This window comes from Batrachochytrium dendrobatidis (genome assembly GCF_000203795.2).
Source record: "Batrachochytrium dendrobatidis JAM81 unplaced genomic scaffold BATDEscaffold_8, whole genome shotgun sequence".
Taxonomy (NCBI): Eukaryota; Fungi; Chytridiomycota; class Chytridiomycetes; order Rhizophydiales; genus Batrachochytrium; species Batrachochytrium dendrobatidis.
Window position 1 is genome coordinate 1,182,819 of NW_006281106.1, and position 23,407 is coordinate 1,206,225.

A 23,407-nucleotide genomic window follows, 5' to 3' on the forward strand; every position below is an offset into this window, starting at 1 on the left:
CGCAGTGGGGTGCTGCTCGCTGATGTATTTGAAGCAGTGACGGATTGATCATTGGTACTAACCGTTGGTGCATACGGATGATGGCGTAGCAGCGACAATAGAGAGTGCTTGCCGCTGTATTGACACTCCACACCCAGCATTGGTGGAGAAGGTGTTGGACATGGAGAGGGTAGTTGTGGTATGAGTGTTAAATGCATTAGATGGTCTAATGCATTTCCTTCTGCAGGCGACAAGCATTCCCTAAGAGCGTCTTGGTGCGACTGTTGATACATTGCAGTCTTGAAACTCTTGGTATGTGAAGTTGGGCTAAAAAACCTACTATAGCCGTATTCATAAAACAGCCTAAATAAGGGTGTCGAATGCATAAAAATAGCCAGTCTCATGACACGATGAATGCCTTTGCACTTACTGGGCGACATTGTGCCCTTTAAACCCTTGACCAAATCCCATTGGTTTATCTGCTTGTTCTTGTATAAAGAACTAAACGAATGTCCACACAGCTCTAGCAAATCTCCTTTCACCCAAGCTAAATACTATAACATTGGGCGATCAAATATTGACAGTGGGTGATTGGCATGTATAGTTGCATTCTTGAGTGTACATTCTTGCTTCCCTGGACTGGATGCAGGATATCCAAATCTTTAAAATACAACAGGGTAGAGTTTGACAACATCAAAACAATCGAACCCAATATCCGGATTGCAAGGGATAGAGCCTGATAGTTCTACAATATATGGCTATGCCAAAAGTGGATAATCTCGGTTCAAAGTTACAGTTTGTAAGAATTGATGGACGCTGTTTATTCGAGTCAAGAATGCCTATTGAAAAACTAGTGCAGTAGAATACACATTCAATCATGGTCATCCTAAAAGAACAATCCTGCGAGATAAACTACAAGTGTTTTATTTCACGTGAATATGGCAGTAATGCATTGATACTAGATGCGTATGCGATGGCATTGTCAACGGTTTACGGTCAATGGCCATTTGGAATAAAAAGTTTAATGTACCGCTGGGCTGATGCCTAGATGAAACGATTCAACAATCCAATGTATCATCCTTGTTGTCAATATGCATTGTTACTATAACAATAGAATCGACATTTCATGACAAGATAAACCTAATAATCCACTCTAGTGTTACCATAACTTATTTCTGGCATCAGCTATTGAAAACTAGCAAAAATCAATCATTTGATAGACATGACAAGTATCCATACCTGCAAAATCTTGTCAAGAAATAGTCTCGAGCAGATGTATAAAAAGCATCGCTCTACTCCATGTTGATCGAGTCTCAGTTGCAGTAGACTGATTTTGCAAGTAAAGGTTTCAATTGCCAAATAATTTAATCTGGGATATGCATAGAAAGCAATTAGGTCGCAATCCAATCCCGGATAAACCCAATGCTACCAATTTTTACACTGCGCCAGATACTCGATCATTCCATCAAGCAAAACAACAAGTATTCAACATGAAAAATGGAACTTGAGCCTCTTTCATTGTCCAACTGCTGAGAATAAAGCTACTCAGCTACTACCCATTCTTGAACAAAGCGGGACTCTGGTTGAAACCAAAGTGGACTTGAGCACGAGTGCACTAAAAAATAATGCAGCAAAGGAACAATGCAAAATCGCGCATATTAGCTTTTACAAGCGGAGCTGAGCATATTGACTACATGAAATTATGCATCGCGTTGGTTTGTACAAAACTTCAGTTCAATTGCGCCGCATTGCTAGCGTCAATCATATTGTAAACTTGGATTGTAGACGGAAGTTGCCATTTCATCTGGCATAAAGTGGCACTCCGCATGTAATTGCTATGCATAGGCGGACTACTTTTGAAATTCATGGCTCAACCCAATTCGTTAAAAAAGTATTTAAAGGACCCAGTCTGCACAGTCTTGTAAATTCATTCAGACTCAGAGTTTCGTTGCATTTATTGTTTATTTTTTGCTGTTAATACTTGAACGTCTATACTTTTCTGTTTTTAACCACTCGCAGACATTCATTTACACTTTGAAATGCTTTCCGCTTCTTTTCTTACTACTGCCTCTCTTCTAACCCTGCAGCTTGCCATTACTACTGCAGCGCAATCATTTGCTGGTGAGGCTACGTTTTTTAGCAATCGTCCTGGTGCTCCAGGAGCGTGCGGTGTGGGATTTACCGATAATGAATTTATTGCAGCCGTGTCCCAAGACTTGTTTAAAGGATTTGCAGATCCAAGCTTTTGCGGTAAAAAAGCAAAAGTAACCTTCAAAGGCAAAACTATTACAGTCGTATTGATTGATAGCTGCCCTGGATGTAAACCCACTAGTCTAGATTTGTCTCCTGTTGCATTCAAGGCACTTGAAGATCCAGATATCGGTGTGATACCTATTCAATGGTCTTTAGATGGCAGCGACTCACCTGAACCTACTCCAAATTTCCCCGAAACTATTTCACCTGAACAAACTAACCAGCCAGATTCACAGACCGATTTCCCCGAAACTACTATTTCACCTGAACAAACTAATCAGCCAGATTCACAGACCGATTTCCCTACAGACACAGCTGATTTCCCCGAAACTATTTCACCTGAACAAACTAATCAGCCAGATTCACAGACCGATTTCCCTACCGCTCCTTGCACCGAGAGCACTGATGCGCCGTTTGAAACCGAAGCGACATTACTATCTGATGAAAGTGATGACGACAATACTGATAATGAACAAGACGATGAACCAGAGCAAGATGATGCCACCGGTCAATCATCAGAATCACAACCACAAGATACAAACTCGACTGATACTTCCAAAAATGGTCAGCCTTGCAACGACCAAAGCAATGATGCATCCCTTGTTCGTCGCTCTCTATGGAGACGTCGTTGAATACTCAATACTTGATTTTTTTATAAACAATGATAATGGTCGTACAATTCATAGCAGACTAAACGCGATCAAAGCTAATAATATCAGATTTACTCTTATCGTCATTTCATTATCCAATTTTTTGGGGTGGTTTATTTAGATTGGGTTTAGTGGTGGCTTTTGTAATAGTAGAACTTGGCGTGTATAACACATGTCTGATTGATGTCAGTTCCCACCACATTACCGCACAATGTGCTTGTTCTTATAAAACCCAAGCGAGTACTCAAAGCAGCGCTCGTATCTTGGCACTTGTCCAGCCTCAGTTTACCTCTTTTCCAAACTCGACATTTCAAGTTTCCATACCAGTCGACCAAGGGTGCGAAATGTATCAAAAGAGAGATGTGAATGCTGCTTTGAACACTTGCTCAGTTTTTATACAAAATGAGCACGAAAACCAGTGAACTTCAAAAAGGGTTCAGAGAGCGCGTTGTTGCCCAGCAAATGTGAAATTATCATTTCATGAGGCTGGCTGTTTATTATGCATCGAAGCCCTTATTTAGTGTTTCATCTATGTGAATACGACTGTAAATGACATAGTTTTATTACTACGCACTAGATTGACACGTTGTTTAGGGTCGTTTCAGTATGCGGCCCGCTGCTGATGCCCAACAACACTTTTGATATAGATTTGCGCTGCAGACGCAATCACCAAGCTTTCTTTTTACCAAGTACTTGAACGTAAATCATCTTACTCGTACATAGCCCTAATTCAATCGGCTGATTGTGGCATCACTTGGCTTAAAAGTAGTCTATTTGTTTTATACAATTAACTAGCAGTTTCATTTATTTTGGTCAATTCATCTACCTGAAAGGATCCAGACAGTATACTGAATACTCTAGTAAGTCTGGCTTGTTTCATAGCTATTCAAATGCAATTAATCGTTATTTCAAGATGTGTTTCGCTGCATGAATGCAACTGCATGATGTTGATATGCAGCAGTATCTATGGTAGTATCTATGGCGGATTTAACCGAGTCACTTGACTAACCTACTTTAATGGGATTTGCATTTTGTATTTTGAGCTCAGCAGTCAATATTTTAACAAGACGAGCTTGGCACTGTACTTGACTCTTATAAATAGTCGTCTTCCACCTGTCAAGACACCACTCCCAACCGTTAGCAAGCTTGGTACATATTTCTGCTAGTATAATCTCTTGCTCTTTTAACGGATCACTATATCTTGTTTGCCATGGCTTCTACCAACAACGAGCGTGACAATATGAAGCACAATGACGGCTCTACCGAGCTTGTTGTGTCAGGCATGGCGAACAGCTCTGAACCTCTATCAACCCCTGATGCTTCTAAAGCCATTTCAACATTTTCAGTCACTCCAGAGCGTATGCTAGACTTGCTTGACCCAAAAAACCCAGAACTCTACTTAGAATGGGGCAAAGCTGCAGGTCTTGCAAAATCACTGCAAACGGATCTCAAAAACGGACTTGCAAAAGTATGTTGTAGCATGCTTGACTTAATTCATTGTATCCATACACATGGTTATTGTAGGATATCTGCAGCATTACACAAGAGTGCGGTTAGCCTATCGGTTATTTTGACTCGATAGTCAAGTACTATTTTAAGGTCGCGTGAGGTTTTGGTGCCCAGTTATTCACCAAATTCTTATTGCTGACTAGTAAGTCGATGATGAGCATTACTAGTGATGGCATTCAGCTGAATGTAGCTGTTGTGCTACATGTGGATTTCAAACCTGAATGCCATTTACTGTGTTGTGTACTGGTTTGACCCAGTTTTCAGTCATCGCACAAGTCCTTGGTTTTCAACTGTTGCTTGGAGTATTTGCTTGATGCTTGGATATGGCGATTCTTTATCGACATCCAATTCGTCAGGTGTCGAAATCCACCCTTCAACTGTTTGAAATTCGGTGCTTGGCTATCCACGAGATTCACTGCACATTGGATGACTACTCGATCAATCCACCATTTAAATGTTACAACTGTACTTGATAGAGGCCTCGCATTGACTGCCCTATTTGCTTTAGAATAAGCAATGCTTATTCTCTGCTTTATAGAAATGGGCACTTTCAATCCTTTCAAACGCCCACCATGAGACTGGCGGTTCATCATGTACTTTGATACCCCTATTTAACATTCCGTTTTACGTGAATAAGGCTGTAATATACCAAGTGGAATATTCCACCTTGGCTTGGATTCCTTTAGATTGCAATGATATAGATCACATACTAATTTATTTATTCTAGGATTCGTCTTTACATCAAGATCGTTTAGACTTTTATGGCACCAATTCACTTCCCGAGCCAGCATCTAAAAACATTTTCCAATTCATGTGGGATGCTTTGCAAGACAAGACACTGATTGTTCTCTGCGTTGCTGCCTTTGTCGAAATGGCTATTGGCATCTACAAATTTAGATTTGCTCCCATTGGAAAGCGCGATAATCTCGGTTTGATTGATGGTGCTGCAATTGTAGTTGCTGGTGAGTTCAAGTTTGACTTGTTGGATGATTTTCTTTCCATGTGAAATATTTGATTCTGATACACTACTTTTATAAACTCTCAATAGTGCTGATTGTCGTTTTGGTTGGGTCCATTAGTGACTACCGAAAACAAAATCAATTTCGTCAACTCTCTGATTTCTCCAAATCACTTTCTGAAACCAAGGTTGTTCGAGATGGCGAGACTATTTTTGTTCCAACCGAAGATATTTTGGTTGGTGATATTGTAATGATTGAGACGGGTGACATTGTTGTTGCCGACGGTGTTTTGGTTGAAGGATTTCAAGTAAAGACCGATGAAAGTACACTTACTGGTGAGCCCAACTCGGTCAACAAGGATTTGGCTCGTGATCCATTTTTGCTCTCTGGCACCAAAGTGGTTAATGGTGTAGGTCGTATGATTGTCGTTGCCACGGGAATCAACTCGCTTAATGGTCGATCTCTACTAGCTTTGGAAGTAGAGCCGGAAGCTACACCTTTGCAAGAAAAACTTGGTCGTATTGCTGACATGATTGCAAAGTTTGGTGTAATTGCTGCATTTGGCATGACTGTCGTTCTATTGATATCATACTTTGTGGCTTCTCCTCCTGCTGGAAAAGACTCGTTCCAAATATCGCAGGATATTGTTGCACTTTTGATTTTGGCCATTACAATTGTTGTTGTTGCTGTACCTGAAGGTCTTCCTTTGGCTGTCACCATTTCTCTGGCTCATGCTACGCTCTGTATGCTTAAGGATAATAATTTAGTGCGTCATTTGGCTGCGTGCGAAACTATGGGTAATGCCACAACGATTTGCTCTGACAAAACTGGTACGCTTACTATGAACAGAATGACGGTTGTCGAAGGTGTGATGCTCCAGGTTGATTTTAAACATGCCGATATTCCAGAAACATTAAAAAAGAGCATTTTTTCCAACGTGACGGTTGGGGCAGTTGAAAAACTGCTTGGATTCATTGCCATGTCTCTTAATGTCAACTCTACTGCCAGCGAGTCCAAAGACAAGGAAGGTGTTTTGTGCTTTAACGGATCCAAGACAGAAGTTGCATTGCTCGAGTTTACTCGACTTCTTGGATTTGAATATCAAAAGGACAGAGATACTGCCAAGCTTGTCGCGATTCAGCCTTTTAGCTCCGATCGTAAACGCATGTCTTGCGTGATGCGTATTCCCGTCAATTCGGACCTTGAAAATCAGCTTGGACTTGCTCCTAACGAAATGTCATCTTCAGATGCTACAACCAAGGACTGGGTTTGCATTAAAGGTGCATCAGAAATTGTTTTAGGACTCTGTGATCGTTATGTAGATGCTAATGGCAAGGTCCAGCCTTTGACTGAACAAGACCGTGCTCATTATACGGAACTTATTAGCTCTTATGCCTCCAATGCTCTACGTACCATTGGTGCTGCCATTCGTCCTTTGCAAATAGATGACAGGACCACGGCCAATGGCAAGTCTGATTTGATTCCAAGTGGTGATCAAGCCGAGGAGCAGGAACAGAGTATTCCCGATGACAGTAATTTGATTCTTATTGGTATTTTCGGTATTCAAGATCCTCTTCGTCCCGAAGTTCCAGCTGCTGTTGCTTCCTGCCAGTCTGCCGGCATTGTTGTTCGCATGGTTACCGGAGATAACATTCAGACTGCGCGTGCTATTGCTCGTGGTTGCGGTATTCTGACTGCCGACGGTCTTTCTATGGAAGGTCCCAAGTTCCGTATGCTCACTGAAGCCGAAATGAACGATGTTCTCCCTCGCTTGCAAGTTTTGGCTCGTAGTTCACCTCTCGACAAGCAAATTCTTGTCAACAATCTTAAGCGTCTTGGCGAAACGGTTGCTGTTACTGGTGACGGTACCAATGATGCACCTGCTCTTGCAGCAGCCGATGTTGGATTTTCCATGGGCATTGCTGGTACTGAGGTTGCCAAGGAGGCTTCCGACATTGTGCTCATGGACGACAACTTTGCTTCACTGGTCAAGGCTGTCATCTGGGGTCGATGTGTATACGATTCCATTCGCAAGTTTTTGCAATTCCAGCTTACTGTCAACGTTTCTGCCGTTTTGCTTACTATTATTACTTCGTTCTATACCACTGTTTCTGGACCAAAAACTGTGGTGTCGGTTCTCAGTGCAGTCCAACTTTTGTGGATTAATTTAATTATGGACACTTTTGCTGCTCTTGCTCTTGCCACTGATCCACCTTCGCCCGACCTGTTGAACCGTAAGCCATCTAATCGATCCGAATCCATTATTTCTCCAGACATGTTTAAAATGATTGTTGGTCAGGGCGTTTATCAGATTGCGGTTTGCTTGGTGCTTTTCTTTTGTGGACCTAAATGGTGGGGAACTCATACTGGCTCTATCGATGAAATTGAGGCCATCAAGGAAACTGGTGTTGATATTACCACCGCCTCGATCATCTTCAACTCGTATGTATTCTGTCAAGTATTCAACGAAATCAATTGCCGCTCTATTACAAGCGCTGAAAAAAACATCTTTAGAGGCTTTTTCGCAAACAAAATGTTTCTCGGTATTCTCGCCCTCACCATCTTCTTGCAGGCCATCATCATTCAATTTGTTGGTGTCATTTTCAAAACTAGTCCGAATGGCTTGACCGGCGTTGGCTGGGGAATTTCTCTTTTAGTTGGTTCGGGAAGTCTTATTGTTGGATTTTTAGTCCGTTGTCTTCCTGATTTCCCACTTCCAAAATTCTTGTATCCTACTCAGCCCAAGAAAACTGGTCGTGGCGTCGATGGTTCTATTGTCGATACTCCTGTCACTGTCACGGTTACCAAACCCAGCTTGGACGGTTTTAGACCTGACGGTACTGCTGGTGCTATCATGCCGGCTTCCGACAAGGACAGCTATACCGAAAAGCTTATTGTTACTGGAGCGGATATACCCGTAAAGATTCATGGTGAAGAAAAGGAGGAGTTTGGTGCTCTTGCTATTGGAGACTCTGATCATTTGAACTCGGTGACTGAGCGCAACAACAGTCGCCAATTATGGAATTCGGCCATTAAAAAGACTCGTATACAACTTCGCGTTGTTGGTCACTTTACAGCACCAGCGGGCAGCCGTGTCCGCGCCATGTCTTCTGGAAAGTATCATTTTACTTCTACTGCACCACCCGAACTTTCTTCTACGTTTGGGTCGCTTCATCTTCCTGCCACTTCAGCAACGCCAAGCGGCGTTAGCATGCGCTCACCACCTTTGGATTCAACCTTCAATACAGCTTCAGCTTTCTTGTCACCTGGAATGGGAGGTTCCAAGATTGATTCTACAACTGCAGATTCTGCAGGGGCAGATGGTAAGCAAGGATCGTATTTCTTGGACAAACACACAGCGGAACATTCCGCTACTCAATCTGCATCCACTGCACCAACATCATCCTCATCACAATGGCTGACTGTTCGTGATCTTGTCCGAACTGTGTCAGTTGTCAATGCGTTCCGAACAGGCCGTTCCAAACGTATTGATTTTACAACCCTTCAAGTGGTCGATGTCAACTCTATTCGTCGCACTCGTGCCATACATGCTCGTCAAATGATTGCATCCCGTGCATCGCATCTTCCTCCAAATAGCCGAGCTCCCGCAGTCAAGAGCTCCATTGATGCTGGAAGCAATTCTGGCAGCGTCAGTGGATCCAATCGACTAGCTTGAGAAATGGAAGGAGAAGCAGCAACTTGTCTAGTTTTTATTTTCATATCTTTTTAGTCTTATTTTTCCAATCATCCAGTTACTTGTAGCTATTCTACCATTTCTTATAAAAAGGACTTTTTGATCCATGTTTTTATAATGGAGTATATTTAGTCGTATTCACGTAAAATGGAACACTAGAAAAGGAATCGATGCATAATAAATAGTTTCCTGAAATGATGTGTCCTAAACTGTAGCTGACTGGTCTCTTGGTCAGCATGGAAACAACTGTTGCATTGTTGAAGGTGCGATCACTGTTTTGAGCTGGAACGTATCTGAGTTTCTAGAGCATAAAAGTTTGTACGGACCTGGAAACAGGCTCATATTTAGTTTTAAATTGGTGATCATACAATGCATGACCCCCAAAAATCCGAATCAAAACTATAGTTGCATGCATTATGCAATGGATGTTGCTTGAAAATTGAAAACGCCAGTCTATAATGCAAAGGTCAAATGATGTCTAATTGTTTATCATGGAGCAGAATGGTTGCTGTGAAACATAAAAATATTTTATGAAAACACAGCTGAGATTGATCTTGTGATGATGCAGATAAATCAATGACAGAAACACACGACCAACTAACTCGGCGTCCTTTTAGGTCTCGGAATGTTAGAATCATCCGCAGTGGATCATGTGATGCAAGTGGTTTTGCATATAAATTAAAACCCGATCGAATGTCCAAACTTATCAATTATTATGGCTTCACTTCCTGATCAACTTTTTACTAAAACCCACACTGTCAGTCTGGTTCTCGCTCCCTTCTCTGGCGGTCAGGCAAGATGAATTTGCATTTTTTTGTTGTTTTGTAATTCAGCTAGTTGCATACTGATGGTATGGCTGGATGATCAAACCGAGACTTGTATACTTACCGTCATGCACATTAAATTGAAATTTTATTATTAAATTCTTGGCATTTTTTGTTTGCGACTGGCAATGATCTGAAATTTCAACATGCAGCCCAGAGGCGGTGTTGAGCATGGTCCTAACCAGCTGCTCGAGGCTGGCATCGGCAAGCAACTGAGATCTCTTGGATGGACTGTTGAGGGTGATCAAGTACCGTTGCCTAATTTCGATGCTCATTGTCCTGCAACTGAAGTTTCGCATGGTCTGCTTAAGAACATCACCTATGTTTCCAAGGTCACCGAGATTGTCCACCACCAGGTGAAGGATGTTTGCTCTACTGGAAAGATCGCCTTGACTCTTGGAGGTGATCATTCGCTTGGAATGGGCACCGTTTCTGGATCTGCTGCAGTGTATGACAATCTGGGCGTTATTTGGGTTGATGCTCATGCTGTAAGTAGAATACATTCACAACAGAGAATTGATATTTTATTCAGCCACTATTCCAGTCTTGTGCTAACCCAATCTTTGATGTAACCACATGCTTATAATTGACTACATGTTTAGGACATCAACACTCCTGAAACGAGTGACTCTGGAAATCTTCATGGATGTCCAGTTTCTTTCTTGATGGGCATTGGTCAAAAGGTTTCTGCCTTTTCCTGGCTCAAACCCTGCATTAAACCATCACGCCTTGTTTACATTGGCTTGCGTGATGTTGATCAGGGAGAAAAACGTATTCTCAAAGAGTATGGCATCAAGGCCTTCTCTATGCACGAGGTAGACAAGTATGGTATTGGAAAGATCATGGAAATGGCCTATGATTACCTTGGACGCAGCAACCCTATTCATCTCAGCTTTGATGTCGACGCTCTTGATCCCAGTGTTGCTCCTGCCACTGGCACTCCTGTTCGTGGCGGCCTTTCGTTCCGTGAAGGTCACTTTATCTGCGAGTCTATATTCGAAACTGGATGTCTTGTCTCGATGGATATTATGGAAGTCAACCCTACTCTATGTAGCGACCACGCTTTGCTTACTCAGACTGTGCAAGTGGGATGCTCCTTGGTCCGCTCTGCTTTTGGTGAAACTCTCCTTTAGATTTTGGAGTCCGAAACCTTGAAACTCGATTAGAAATGACATTTAATTATCTCTATTTCAAGCCTTGACCATCTTTTATGGTTATTTATCATTTTGCCTACTATTCATCTCATCACTGATTTCAATCTAACATGATAATGTCTTGGCGTACTTGTTGACAATCAATAAATATACTTGCATGCTGAGCTTTTTTCACAACTGCTAGTGTATTCTATTATTTGGTTTCAGGTGTTTTTACGACTGTATTCATACAAAATGAAACACTAGAATAAACTATGATCTTGAACTGATTGCCCCTTTCTCTGCATTTAATACATTCATATATTGTACAATCTCCACATATTGAACTCGATCATTTTAATGTTGAGCTCATTTGTAGTTTTAAAATCTCAGATATTTAGTATCCAGTTCAAGAAAACAAGATTACACAATCAGTCATGCAGTTGTTGTTTCTATGCCAGCCATGAGGAAATAATGCTTCATTTTACTCCAATATGGCAATGATTATTTCAAAAACCCTACAAGTACAAAAAGCCCTACAATACATACCACTATCCAGGTGTCCAGTCCTATTCCATTAAAGGGCGTATTGGATATCGTCACCACAAACACAAGCATGTGTGTTCTGTAACATATCAAGCAGTATTCTAACCCTTATTGAACACAATTCCACTCGTTAACATACTCTGTATTTGATATAAATGAACAGAGCAGTCTTGTTCAAACTTTATCAAATACAGAGTATTCATTGCTTTTATCACCAGTTTAGATTTAATCAGGTTTGATGAGGTTTACAGCATTTCTAACCGTGTTGACTTTGGCTGCAACTGTCAATGCAGCAGTCATTTTACATGATACGACAACTCTGTCACAACACTTGTCAAAACGTAGTCCTGGCAAAGACTTTGAAAAGAAAGTGGGTGATTCCGACTCAAGCGATGGAAATCAGTCAGGTCACGGAGGATATACGAATTTTGGATTTGTGGATGGAGATGGAGAACCTCGTGAAGATTTAAAAAGTGAGGAATCAACGGAAAAGAGCATCGAGGAATTGGAAGAAGATTTAAAGGTTGCCAAGCATACCATGAAGGTTGAGTGCGAGAAATATCTAAATCAAAAGGTACTACTCATGAACCAAAAGACACGTTTGTTTGGCGGGCCTATGCCTTCCGAAACATCTCACCACTCGTTTGAATCCCATAAAAACCGAATGTCGGCGCTTACAAAAGAGATGAAAGAAGAAATGATTGAGCTGAAAAAAGTTTGCAAGACTGCAAAACAGAATGTAAAGGACATAAAGGAAACAATAAAAAAGCTCAAGCCTCCGAAGCCAAGCAAGTTTTCACAATTCAAGAACATGTTCATGTAAAATGAAATACTATTTTGCAGACAATTTCTATTTCACTATAGAATAAACTATGATCTTGAACTGATTGCCCCTTTCTCTTCATTTGATACGTTCATATATTGTACAATCTCTACATATTGAGCTCGATCATTTTAATGTTAATATCTGTCGTTTTAAAATCTCAGATATTTAGTATCCAGTTCAAGAAAACAAGATTGCACAATCAATCATGCGGCTATACATGCCAATTACTCGATATTTGGCTTGAATAAAAGGAGAGTTTGAGACCGAGTGAAACAGTAATGTGAATATTCGATTGTTTTTATTTTATGAATATCTTGGTGAATGCTTACCAATTTTAGTATACTTGATTACAAGATTGACAATTCTATCAAGTCACGTGGATCTGAATGGGTTTGAATGCAAAACATGAGCGATTTTCTTTCCTGATGAAGATCAGATTGTAGTGGATTGACCAAGTAGAATACAGTTGGAACTAAAAATAATGATTTGTAAAGGTGCATTGTCTCTTTCTGCTGCTGGAAAAAGAGTCTTGTCCTATTGCTCAACAACAGATTTGCAACAGCCAGCAGCAGCACTTTGGCATCATCACCACAGGACGACTGCAGGATTACTCAGGTCGATCGACAATATCAGCAATCATGCATGGTCATTGAATCAAGTTCGTCATAAAACATTTCGTAAAAACCCCACAAAGGCTTATACCAAGCGTAAGATCTGGATTAAGCAGCTCAAGGCCGAAGGAAAACCTATTCCTGAACAGACTTTTCCTGTCATGGAAAACAAGTTCTGGCGAGTTGTTGGCAAGATGAAAATCTACAAGTCAGTCTCTCCAGGCTCTACTAACCGTCGTCATGCCACTCGTTTTCATCTACATAAAGGCTCATGTGTTTGGCGTCTGTCTTATGGCAAACGATCTACTGGAGGTCGCAATAACACTGGCAGAATTACAGTCCGTCATCGAGGTGGTGGTCACAAGAAACGAGTGCGACAGGTCGACTTTAACCGAAACGTTCCTGGAAGTTTTGAAGTTGTTCGTTTGGAATACGATCCTAACCGATCTGCTGAACTGTGCCTACTGCGGCATCTTTCTACCAACGAATTCAGTTACATTATTCGTCCTGCTGGTGTTGATCCTGGCCAGATTCTATATTCATATCGATCTGGTATTCCTGTATCCACTGACCCCAATGTTCCGTCTATTTCCAAGTCTGAGCTTATCCAGCCTGGAAATTGTCTACATCTCAAGGATATTCCTGTAGGTACACTGATTCACTGCATTGGTCTGCATTCAAATGGTCCTGCCCAGCTATGTCGATCAGCCGGTACTTCTGGCCAGCTAATCTCTACTCCAATCGCCACGCTTTCATCAACTGTTGCCAATTCCAACGATGATCTTCCACAGCCCGTTCAATACGCGCAGGTGCGTTTGTCCAGTGGGGAAGTTAGATTGATTCCTGCCGATGTTTGTGCCACGATCGGAGTTGTTGGTAATGAACTTCACATGCATCGCAACTGGGGTAAAGCAGGTGCTCGCAGACGTAAGGGATGGCGACCAGCAGTCCGTGGTATTGCCATGAGTGCACACAAGCATCCTCACGGTGGTGGTCACAAGAGTAAAGGAAACAAAGCACCTCGTAGTCCATGGGGATGGAAGACAAAGGGGTACAAGACTGTACGCAGGAAGCGATGGTTTGTGGTAACTCCCAAATGGAAGGCCAAGAAATAAACTCTGAATACCACATGAACAAACGTATGAGTGGTATAGATTTGGATACAGTCGGCAGATTGAATATAACTGCTTGCCCTATACATGTTGAATCTGTCAGTATTAAACCGTCCAAACTATGCTTTTCCACATGAATACAAAAACTTGTTTACAAATTGTTTACAGCTCAAGACAAGGAATGGGAATATTTATAGTTCAATCATTCACTTTTATTGTTTTAAAAACATTCAATACATTGAATAGACTGTTGTATCGTGACATGAATTCAATCGCAAACCTTTACAATTGTTTCAAGCTAGTGTGCAGACTATAGATCAAGTATTGAAACTGTTGTGTTGGAACAAGAGCAAGCCAGATTGTCACCATATTGCAGGAGAAATGAACGATAAATAATCCAGCCATTCAAATTGATGTTTGCAAAGCATCCAGTGTTGCCAAGAATTTCTCATTTCATCCTCACTGTTACCAGCCATAAAACATGGCAGAACCAGCAACAAGACCAACAGTTTCCTACAAGATCCTGACATTTGAAGAGTACAATGGTATCAAAGATATGATTCCTATAATCGCTGAATCCAGTTCTATCAGCACTAAATGGAATGGCACTGCATTGGACTTGAATGATGGTTTCATTCACCTTTCAACTCAGGCTCAAGCACTTCCAACTGTTGATCGATTTTTTTCAACATTGTCTCAAGTGATCCTTCTTGAGGTGAATCTAGTTCAATTATCTGGAGATTCTCTTCGTTGGGAATTGGCTCCTTCTGTTCAAAAAGGTTGTATGGATGCTGGAATGGGTGTCAAAGATGCTACGATAGCAGCTACATTCCCTCATATACATGGCGGACTGGATCTAAAGGCTGTTGTTCGAGTTTTGGTTGTGGAGAGGCAGATGGGCAAGGATGGCCTCCATGAGACTTGGAAGTCTGTTTGGCCATTGCATTGATTGTTTTGGAGAGATTGGATTGCAATAATAAACGGTTGCTTAGACCTCAGTTGCAAGTGTCGAGATTTAAATCAATTCTACATCAAGATATCAAAACACAATCTACATTAATGTTGGATTTATTCTAAATAAATCCTAAATACTATCTGAGCAAGAGCGAGTATAAAAAGAAGTTGTAAATATAAACTAATAGCGAACAAACAGATTTTCAACAGTTGCGTCTATCTCGATCTCGCACCACCATTACTAACCAATAAAACCGATTTTTTACCTCCCCGCTTGCTCCGATTGCCTCCACTAGTGATGCTTGATTCACCAATATGTGTATCCATCAATTGGGATTCTAGATTGTCAGCCCATCCGTGTCGATCATCCACGCCCCAATCATCTCCTGGCAACCACGATGATGGCGTGTCTGTCGCTCGTCTTGCAGAAGAAACTGCCGCCATATCTGCAAATGATCCCCCATTCAAAGGCCGTGACAATGAACCCATGTTCCGATCACTACCATCTGCGGATTGAGAACCACCAACAACTTCAGCACCACCAAATGACTGCTGCAGCCATGCCGAGTCTTGCAGGTTGGAAGCACCACCAGAGTTGGAATGGTAAACTCCAGTCGTGTTGTAATCAGTACCTGAAGCATTAGCAATCATCTGAGATGCTTTCTCAGCTTCTTGAATATGCTTGGTTAATCTTGCCGCCCGACTTGCAATTTCCTTTGAAAATTGTTCAAGCACACTTGCTTCAACTACTCCATCCAACTCTACTTGACAAAATGTAACATCGCAGGATAAAGGCAAGTGACAGAGATATTTGCACCGCTTGCGTAGATCTGTAGTCATGGTAGATTCCTGTGCTGAGATGAGTTTGAGTGTAAGCGTGTCAGGAAAAAGCTCATATTCGCCATATGCACTCTTGAGAATCCTGACATCTAATGGATGAAGAAAGGCTAGCTGACCATCTGCAGATTGATAAAAGTACATATATGGCGCTTGGCTGGTTTGGGAATGAACTGGTGACGTGGTAGATGCACGAGTATTGGGTGTGGGCAATATCTTTTCTGTTTTTGAGATACGATCACTTTGGTGAGGCCGATGCTGCTGTGTAGATACAGAAGTTTGATACCGAGCCATGAATGGCTGTTGTTTTCCTCGGGGTTGTGGGGTTGCACGAATAGTACCACCTCCAGCAATGATTTTCTAGATTATTGTATACAATCATAAATTAGATATACGGGTTACAAATAGTGCTGGTATTTCAAGAGTATGAGCACAAGGTTCGCATCTCAATTGCACTTTACCTCGATATCCATTATACACGAGTCTAAAAACGGACGTTCAGAGTCTATACCAGGAGTACCCTTAAATTTAGTTGTCAGCTCAATGTGCTCTTTGAGCAGCTGAGCCAACATATCTCTGTCTTGCTGTGCAACGTGTAGCATATATTCTGGAGTAGATACCATCATTCGTCCAAACAACATCGCATCCTGGTTTTTTGTAATTGAAGCAGTAGAATCAGTAGGGCTGTTTACATGTTCATCATCTTTTGTAATCATGGATTGAATCCGAGTCATGACACAAGGTGGAGCTGCACGGTTATTCCATTTTGAAAACGCATGTCTCGGCAACGCAATAGTTGATCCTATCATTCTCTTCATCAAGGTAAACGTCACAGTTTTACCAGCACACCCCAATGGACTGCTGTGACCAAAACGACGTGAGATTGCATCTCCGCCTTCAACAAAGCAAACACTTTTTAGATCGGGTGCATAGACTGAATCATAGCAAATAGGACACTTGCGCCATGCCTTTTCTCCTAGCACCAAGTAGTGTCTGATGCATGGCCAGCAAAAAACATGGCCACATTTGGCGACTCTGGGAGCGGCTGGTATAGAAAGGCATATTGGACAAATTGACGAGTTTTCCAATGCAGACGAAAGTAAAACAACCTGATCAATATCTTCCCATTCAATAATAATATCAGGATCAGAAAGTGGTGCCTGATAGTTGTTGTCGGGCGTCAAGATAAATCGAAAGCTATTAAACAAAAATTCATACAGTTTGTCAAAGTGGTCAACAAAACAAGTATTTATAAATTCAAAATCTGAATCTGATGATCGTACAATGCATGGTTATGTCAAGAATGAGGAAAGGAGTGATTTTAATTCAAAGTAATAGTTTGATTTGTATGTATCATATAATGGATGGAGTGTCTATTCAAGTCAACTTCCAACAAGTGTTACGGCTGTAAATAAATCACAAGCAAAACTTACTTTGCATTCACGAACCGTTGCTTGTTGAACGGCTCGATATATTCCTTTTTCCTGCGTCTAGCGGCAGTAGAACTGTCACCCAAAGGCGATGACGAGCCTCCCAACACTGTTTGTATTGTCTGTTGTCTTGGTGGAAATGAAAAGTTGATGAGATGGTTAAGCGATACCTGGCCTCGTTTATTTGGTACCAATGGCTGATCAGCCAAGCTTTTGTCTACAAGATAAGAACTAGGCTCGCCAGTAGCTGAGATGGCATCTCGATCCAACTCATTAGATGCAGTATCTGCAGTGCTGGGAGATGAGCTGACTTCGATGACATTCTGTGATCGCCTGTTGGTCCTGTTGCGACCAGATTTGGAAGATCCTATATTGATAGAATATTAATCATTATAGGTTAATCATGCGAATCTTACTATCTGATGCTTGTACAAGTACAGATTAGATATTCCAGTCGAGTGAATCCACTTGGGATACGCAGTAATCCTGAAAGCATATCAATAATAGATTGTGTATACAGGGAAACTGTTACCAAATAGTAACATGAACATACTCTTCTGCCGTTGACTGTAGTCGGGGTTAGTCATGGAATGGTTGGCATTCATCTCAGATACAGGCCGTGGTTGATGAATGTTGCTAGACTGTCGTCTCTGAGTAGTTACAGATAAAGACCCAGTGGTGGCATGAAGACTATGACTGGATGAAGACCTACGTATAGTCGGAGCAAACGTTCTACCACTGCTGTTGCTTGAAGGAATAAAGTCTTGGACAGGAGCACTGAACCATGGCAATCATGGTGAGTATATTCCCAATATCTGTAGAATTGATAGCAGTGGTCATCACATACACTCACTTGGCCATGGCTAATAGTAGTTGATAGTGTATGCTCTTCACCAACAATACTGATGGTGAGTTGCAGTTACAGCCGTATTCACGTAAAATGAAACTTTTGTATTGCAGATTGCTTCAGAATAGAAATGACTCGAGTTTTTGTACTGCAAATTGGTATTCTTGAACCTTTATAAAATACAAACTGTAGTTTTGAGTCAGATTTCTTCTTTTTTGGTATTCATGCGTTGTTACGATTAACAAGTTTGAATTCTGTTGTTGTTAAACTCAGATCTTGGACACGTTCTAATTCAGAAAATCAAGATTGTATATCTCGCTAATGCAATTGTTGTTTCTATTTGGATTACCACAAAAAAAACAAGATTATCCAGTAAACTGACAATCATTTCATAAAATTGACTGTTTATGCACCTTGATACCCTTATTCGTATTCCATTTTATGAGTATAACTGTAATTGCAATGAAAAAACTCAAACCTTGTACTTGAAACCATTCAATAATTCTTTAAATATAGTCAAACTCCTGTTTATAGTTTATTTCTTATAAAAACTTTATATTGGTCAATTTAAACTTTTTAGTAGAGCTCTCCTCCCAGAGCTGCATAGACTGTGTATGCATCCACAGCATCTGCCATTGTATTACCATTGAAATTCACTGATCCGTTTATACTGCCTTCAATACTACCTCCACCTGTGGTCATACTTCCAGATCGTCCTCCTGCATACACACCCCCAGTAGATTTTCTTTCGTGTCCATTGCGTGTTGCAGCAAGCGCTGCTCGTAATCCTAGCCCTCCGCTACTATTACTCAACAGGTTATACAGAGGAGATGGTGCTATAGTTCGTGGCTCCATCCATGATAGCGCATAGTTTGATTCATCAGCGTTTCCTGCCAAGTATGCATTCCATGTCAGATCCTCAGTTCCAGAAATAGGTGCATTATGCATGGTTTTGAGCAGCAATGAGCTTCGCTTTGATGAAAACCCACCATCGCGCGACGAGCAAGTTGATGAAGTGCGAGCAGATATGCTTCCAATCGAGCTTGAAGATGCAGTAGCCAGCGCGGCTGCAAGACGATCTAAACCTGTCATGCTTGACAAGTGTTCGTCACTTGCTTTGAGAAGGTCTCGAATACTTGGTGTTCCTGGTGCTGATATATCTCCACATTTAGACATGGCCGCTATAGCTCTTGGATCCATTGTATCAGTCTGCCCTCCATATGCTGAAAACACGGCCAAAGCAGAAGCAGGCATGGTTCGTTTTGGCGTTGTGGAGGGATATCGAGACGTAGAGCCTATATGCTGTGAATATTCTTGAGTCTCCAATGATGGTTGTTGATTCTCTTGGGATAGCTCTTCCATCCATCCAAGATTTCCGCCGGCTGATTGCAATACCTGAGCAATCTCGATCAATCCCGACTGAAATGCTGCCCAAATGCAATCGTTGCGAATGTAAAAAGGCGTGACACGCTCAACCGCTTTAGCTGGTTCGCCTACTTTCAAATTCTGAGTGTCTTGTAATGACTGTTTTTTTGCAGATGCATCTGATTTACTGCCAGAAAACCCTGACGATAACAAAAATGTAATCATTTCAATCCGGTGGACCTTGACCGATTCGACCCACGTTGAAAATTCCGAAATATAGTAGCTGGGAAAAATGGCTTGAAATAGTTTGAGATCAGAAAAACTACAGTATCTAAACATGAGTTCCTGGCGACGCTCAGTCCGACCAAGTGGTAGATTTCCCAACAATTCTAACCCAGCCTTGTCGAAAGCTGACTGAATTCCTAGTGTCGTGACAAGACTATTGTTATTGATGGCATTCACGGCTAGTTTAGTTCCACCTGTAGTTCCATTTTGAGCCGTCATCAATGAACTCAATGCACTAACCCGTCGCGACATGCCATATCCTCTAGGAATACTATCCACCAACGCATCCACAATATTTTCATATTCACCGTTCAATGCCACTGCAATCATTTTTACCGTGATTTCAAGTCTGTAAAGTGCAATCTCTGGATCCAGTGCCATTTTGAGCAATCCCTGCACAAGAAGTATATGTCCCTTGGCACAAGCAATTTCAAGCAAAGCTTTCCAATGCGCAGAAAGAACTTCTATACGCTGATAAGTCGTTGTTTTTAGGCTAGAGTCAGTATGTGTGCTTCCAGTGGTAGCCATTGGTAATCCCGGCACGGCTCCAGACTGAATTGTAGTAATACATTTATGCATTCGTGTACTTAGCAACTGAATAATTTGTTCGATCGATTCAGTGTTATCTCCATTGTTTTGAATTGCCAATGCGTGTCTCCAACTTTCAACAGCTTCTGCCACATCCTCTGAAATGATCTTGCACGTAAGAATGTAATCAATCAATGCGATGTTTTTGTTTTGTTGAGCGTAATTGAGAAGATGTACAACATGCGAGTCAAGTTGATATTTGAATTGCTCAATAAGACATTGAACGTTTGGAACATGGCCCACCCGCATGGAAAAATAATGCAAGTCTTTTAAAGTTTCAGTTGGTGCAGGAATCAGCGACACGATGGATTTCAAAAACGATGGATTTGGGGATTTTATATACTGAACTGCAGCAAACGCAGTTGGTTTGAGTAAATCCAATGAAGTCGCTATTTGAAAGTTTTTGAATAAAGTCAAAGAGGTTGGAGTTGAGGATCGGGTTTGAAGATTGAATATTTGCTCAAGAACTTCTACAGCACCAAGATAGGCACACACGATCCAAAGGGTTTGTTGAAGACAAGTGAATTGCTGAATCAAGCTCGAGTTGTTGACTATTTTTGCTCTCCAGGTCGCACCCAAGGCAGCATCACCCTCTACTTTAATGGTTTCATTGTTGAGATTGAAAATAAATTTTCCATTAAGAGTTTTGCAGGGAATATCAAACGCAGCAGCGCACACTTTTCCACACATTCGACTGCCGCCTTTCACAAATAGCTTCGCGACTTTTCCTAGTCCTACAGGCTTTCTCATGCTTTCAACGGCAACCACCCAGTCGAGTTTGAATACGGGTGGTGTGTATCCTTGTATAAAATCTTGTCCCCATTTGAGGACCTGGTCAGGATGGTTGTATACCCACTTGATGATCCAATTGCTATTTCGTGATATGGTCAATGTTGAACGGTCAGTTTTTGAAAAAATAAATGGGTCGTCTGTAAATGCCAATATGTGTGTTAATATTTCTGGAGTTTGCAATGCCAGCTGGGCCGAGTTGCGTTGCAGCTGTGGCATGGTTGATGAAAAGCCTTTCAAAGTGCTATTATGTATTCTATTTTGGGTCGAATAAGCTTGGTTCTAAATGCCAAACTTTTCTGGCTGCACTTTAGCAGATATAGATGCTTGCAGTCGAGTATTCGCGAGATTTGTGTGGTCAAGTACAGGTTAGGATTAAAGAAACGTATATCTGCTTATCTCGGTCCGCGTATACACTAGCTTTAGTCTTTAAAAATCCTGATTCAATCAATATTGAGGTTTCTACTAGATCAATATGGGTGTAAATGTGGCAAGAAGCACTTGGTGACTTGACAACTTACTCGGCACTGTAATAAGTAGAAGTTGGCAAGATTTTGAAAATGCATCAACGTGAATAAATGAGCGACAGCGTGTATGCTGGTATTCTTACTATGGTCGCTGACCAAGTGAATTGCCACTACTTGACAAATCATCCAATTTAAATACAAACTCCAACGCTTTACTACTATTTATTGATAGTAAAAAGGTACTCTTTGCAAGGATGGTTTATATTTAGTAAGCAATGACTGATTTGTATGTGCATCACTTGCAAGTAAAAATTTAATGCGTATTAACAATGATCCAACTTCGGAATTTGATCTTGAACACTATCGGTACTTGCTATTCAAGCCCTTCGCAAACCCATACACCTGAAAATTCCTGGATCTCACACTTGCAGTTCATAAACACCATTCGAGACAACTGCCGCTGGTATTCTTTGCAAGATCGAATATGGTTACGATCCAAAAGTCGGTATACCTTGCATCTGTCGTGTGGCGTGAGTGGAATTAAGCTGTCGGCATCAATGGTCAGCATCCAAGAGGTTGGATGGATACCAACCCATATAGAGGATGGACATGCAAGAAGCGTGTTGTAAGCCATCGACTTTGATCCAAATTTATATGTACAATAGATTTCGAATCCAGATGGATCACCATCAACAAGAACTAACACCATCAAATCCGATTCTGTAGTCGTTAAAACTTGACCCAGCTCAATCTCGGTTGATCTGCCAAACTCGACTTCAAAATCTGACATAGTTCTTGGGTTTATTCGATACATGCGCGACTGGCTGAGCATGCAGACAAGTCTCCTTGTAGCCATATCAGGAAACCCACGACCAGTAATGAGAATAATGTGTGGGTGCGTGTGCCAGAACCCATATTGTAGCATGGAAAAGAATACAGCGTCTTTTTCCACCACCAATACCGTTGTGACACCATCGCCAACTGTAAACCCAATGATTGTATCTGCATTTGGAATCAAAGTGCCAGACGTAGTATTGCTACAACAGTCAAGAATATCTCCCTTGCTTGTATGAATCCACAGCCGGCCATATACGACTCCTTTTGAGGCGGCAACAATCATCAACTGATCGCGGGAAATACCAAATGAGCAAGCCAAATCTTCCACAATTTCATCCACTTGTTTCTGGGTACGAAACTGGTGAATATTGCGATAGTATATATCTCGTTTTGTGCAACGACTCTGGGTGAATAAAAGTGAATGAATGCATTTGAGAATGGATACGATGGCATCAAAGGTGGAGATGGATCTGCCGATACGTTTAATGAGTTTGTATTTAGGATTAGCTGAATCTACCGAGTTTTTACCCGTAAACGAGTCAAACCTGTCATGCATGTCAAATATAGTTTAACGTCAGTAGTTGAATTGGATTAGCTTTGATGGCAATATATTTAAACTGTACTGTTTGAATCAAGTGAGTTACGTTGTGGATTTATAGCGACAAACAAGCTGCAAGGCAGGAATATGGTTTCTGCCCATCACACTTTGGATAGATTCAAGAATACTGAAAATATGTTTTACCAAAAGGGTTTTGGTAGGTGGAGTAACTGGAATGAGCATCACAGACAGAGTAGGTGAAATGGTAGTATTAGCACATGGCTGTAAGGACTTGCAATCCATCAAGTTGAGCTCATCAGGAAACAAGTCGGGGAGTAAATCGGGAAACAAATCGGTTTCATCAGACATGATAT

At 41.4% G+C, this 23,407-nt stretch overlaps 9 protein-coding genes across 9 annotated transcripts; 6 read left to right on the forward strand and 3 right to left on the reverse strand.

The window, feature by feature from the left end:
- The first annotated feature begins 1,921 nt into the window (after positions 1 to 1,921).
- On the forward strand, positions 1,922 to 2,961 carry BATDEDRAFT_37156 (uncharacterized protein). Its single transcript, XM_006679968.1, has 2 exons — positions 1,922 to 2,472; positions 2,530 to 2,961. The coding sequence occupies exons 1-2, from the start codon at positions 2,019 to 2,021 to the stop codon at positions 2,862 to 2,864; spliced, it is 789 nt and encodes a 262-aa protein (XP_006680031.1). The 5' UTR covers positions 1,922 to 2,018; the 3' UTR covers positions 2,865 to 2,961.
- A 1,131-nt stretch (positions 2,962 to 4,092) lies between these two features.
- On the forward strand, positions 4,093 to 9,241 carry BATDEDRAFT_35482 (uncharacterized protein; the record flags this gene model as incomplete). Its single annotated transcript, XM_006679952.1, has 3 exons — positions 4,093 to 4,350; positions 5,119 to 5,353; positions 5,440 to 9,241. The coding sequence occupies 3 exons, from the start codon at positions 4,093 to 4,095 to the stop codon at positions 9,024 to 9,026; spliced, it is 4,080 nt and encodes a 1,359-aa protein (XP_006680015.1). The 3' UTR covers positions 9,027 to 9,241.
- A 701-nt stretch (positions 9,242 to 9,942) lies between these two features.
- Positions 9,943 to 11,197, forward strand: BATDEDRAFT_89678 (arginase). The gene is made up of 2 exons (XM_006680046.1): positions 9,943 to 10,356; positions 10,471 to 11,197. The coding sequence occupies exons 1-2, from the start codon at positions 10,015 to 10,017 to the stop codon at positions 10,999 to 11,001; spliced, it is 873 nt and encodes a 290-aa protein (XP_006680109.1). The 5' UTR covers positions 9,943 to 10,014; the 3' UTR covers positions 11,002 to 11,197.
- A 588-nt stretch (positions 11,198 to 11,785) lies between these two features.
- BATDEDRAFT_26063 (uncharacterized protein) lies at positions 11,786 to 12,370 on the forward strand (the record flags this gene model as incomplete). The annotated part of the gene is made up of 1 exon (XM_006679877.1): positions 11,786 to 12,370. One exon carries the CDS (start codon positions 11,786 to 11,788, stop codon positions 12,368 to 12,370), a length of 585 nt encoding a protein of 194 aa, XP_006679940.1.
- A 438-nt stretch (positions 12,371 to 12,808) lies between these two features.
- BATDEDRAFT_37159 (mitochondrial 54S ribosomal protein RML2) lies at positions 12,809 to 14,116 on the forward strand. Its single transcript, XM_006679969.1, has one exon. The coding sequence runs from the start codon at positions 12,855 to 12,857 to the stop codon at positions 14,097 to 14,099; it is 1,245 nt and encodes a 414-aa protein (XP_006680032.1). The 5' UTR covers positions 12,809 to 12,854; the 3' UTR covers positions 14,100 to 14,116.
- Positions 14,117 to 14,544: 428 nt separating this feature from the next.
- BATDEDRAFT_89680 (uncharacterized protein) lies at positions 14,545 to 15,078 on the forward strand. Its single transcript, XM_006680047.1, has one exon. The coding sequence runs from the start codon at positions 14,578 to 14,580 to the stop codon at positions 15,043 to 15,045; it is 468 nt and encodes a 155-aa protein (XP_006680110.1). The 5' UTR covers positions 14,545 to 14,577; the 3' UTR covers positions 15,046 to 15,078.
- Positions 15,079 to 15,146: 68 nt separating this feature from the next.
- Positions 15,147 to 18,178, reverse strand: BATDEDRAFT_89681 (uncharacterized protein; the record flags this gene model as incomplete). Its single annotated transcript, XM_006680158.1, has 5 exons — positions 15,147 to 16,247; positions 16,349 to 17,084; positions 17,321 to 17,684; positions 17,871 to 18,094; positions 18,171 to 18,178. The coding sequence occupies 5 exons, from the start codon at positions 18,176 to 18,178 to the stop codon at positions 15,267 to 15,269; spliced, it is 2,313 nt and encodes a 770-aa protein (XP_006680221.1). The 3' UTR covers positions 15,147 to 15,266.
- A 562-nt stretch (positions 18,179 to 18,740) lies between these two features.
- Positions 18,741 to 21,410, reverse strand: BATDEDRAFT_89690 (uncharacterized protein; the record flags this gene model as incomplete). The annotated part of the gene is made up of 1 exon (XM_006680159.1): positions 18,741 to 21,410. One exon carries the CDS (start codon positions 21,408 to 21,410, stop codon positions 18,741 to 18,743), a length of 2,670 nt encoding a protein of 889 aa, XP_006680222.1.
- A 621-nt stretch (positions 21,411 to 22,031) lies between these two features.
- BATDEDRAFT_26068 (uncharacterized protein) lies at positions 22,032 to 23,402 on the reverse strand (the record flags this gene model as incomplete). Its single annotated transcript, XM_006679878.1, has 2 exons — positions 22,032 to 23,040; positions 23,140 to 23,402. The coding sequence occupies 2 exons, from the start codon at positions 23,400 to 23,402 to the stop codon at positions 22,032 to 22,034; spliced, it is 1,272 nt and encodes a 423-aa protein (XP_006679941.1).
- Between the last annotated feature and the right edge of the window lie 5 nt (positions 23,403 to 23,407).

Coding starts and splice junctions, on each gene's coding strand:
- BATDEDRAFT_37156 (XM_006679968.1), top strand. CDS start 2,019: ATGCTTTCCGCTTCTTTTCTTACTACTGCCTCTCTTCTAACCCTGCAG. Junction 2,473..2,529: donor CCAGCCAGATTCACAGACCG/ATTTCCCCGAAA, acceptor ATTCACAGACCG/ATTTCCCTACAGACACAGCT.
- BATDEDRAFT_89678 (XM_006680046.1), top strand. CDS start 10,015: ATGCAGCCCAGAGGCGGTGTTGAGCATGGTCCTAACCAGCTGCTCGAG. Junction 10,357..10,470: donor TTTGGGTTGATGCTCATGCT/GTAAGTAGAATA, acceptor CTACATGTTTAG/GACATCAACACTCCTGAAAC.
- BATDEDRAFT_37159 (XM_006679969.1), top strand. CDS start 12,855: ATGATTTGTAAAGGTGCATTGTCTCTTTCTGCTGCTGGAAAAAGAGTC.
- BATDEDRAFT_89680 (XM_006680047.1), top strand. CDS start 14,578: ATGGCAGAACCAGCAACAAGACCAACAGTTTCCTACAAGATCCTGACA.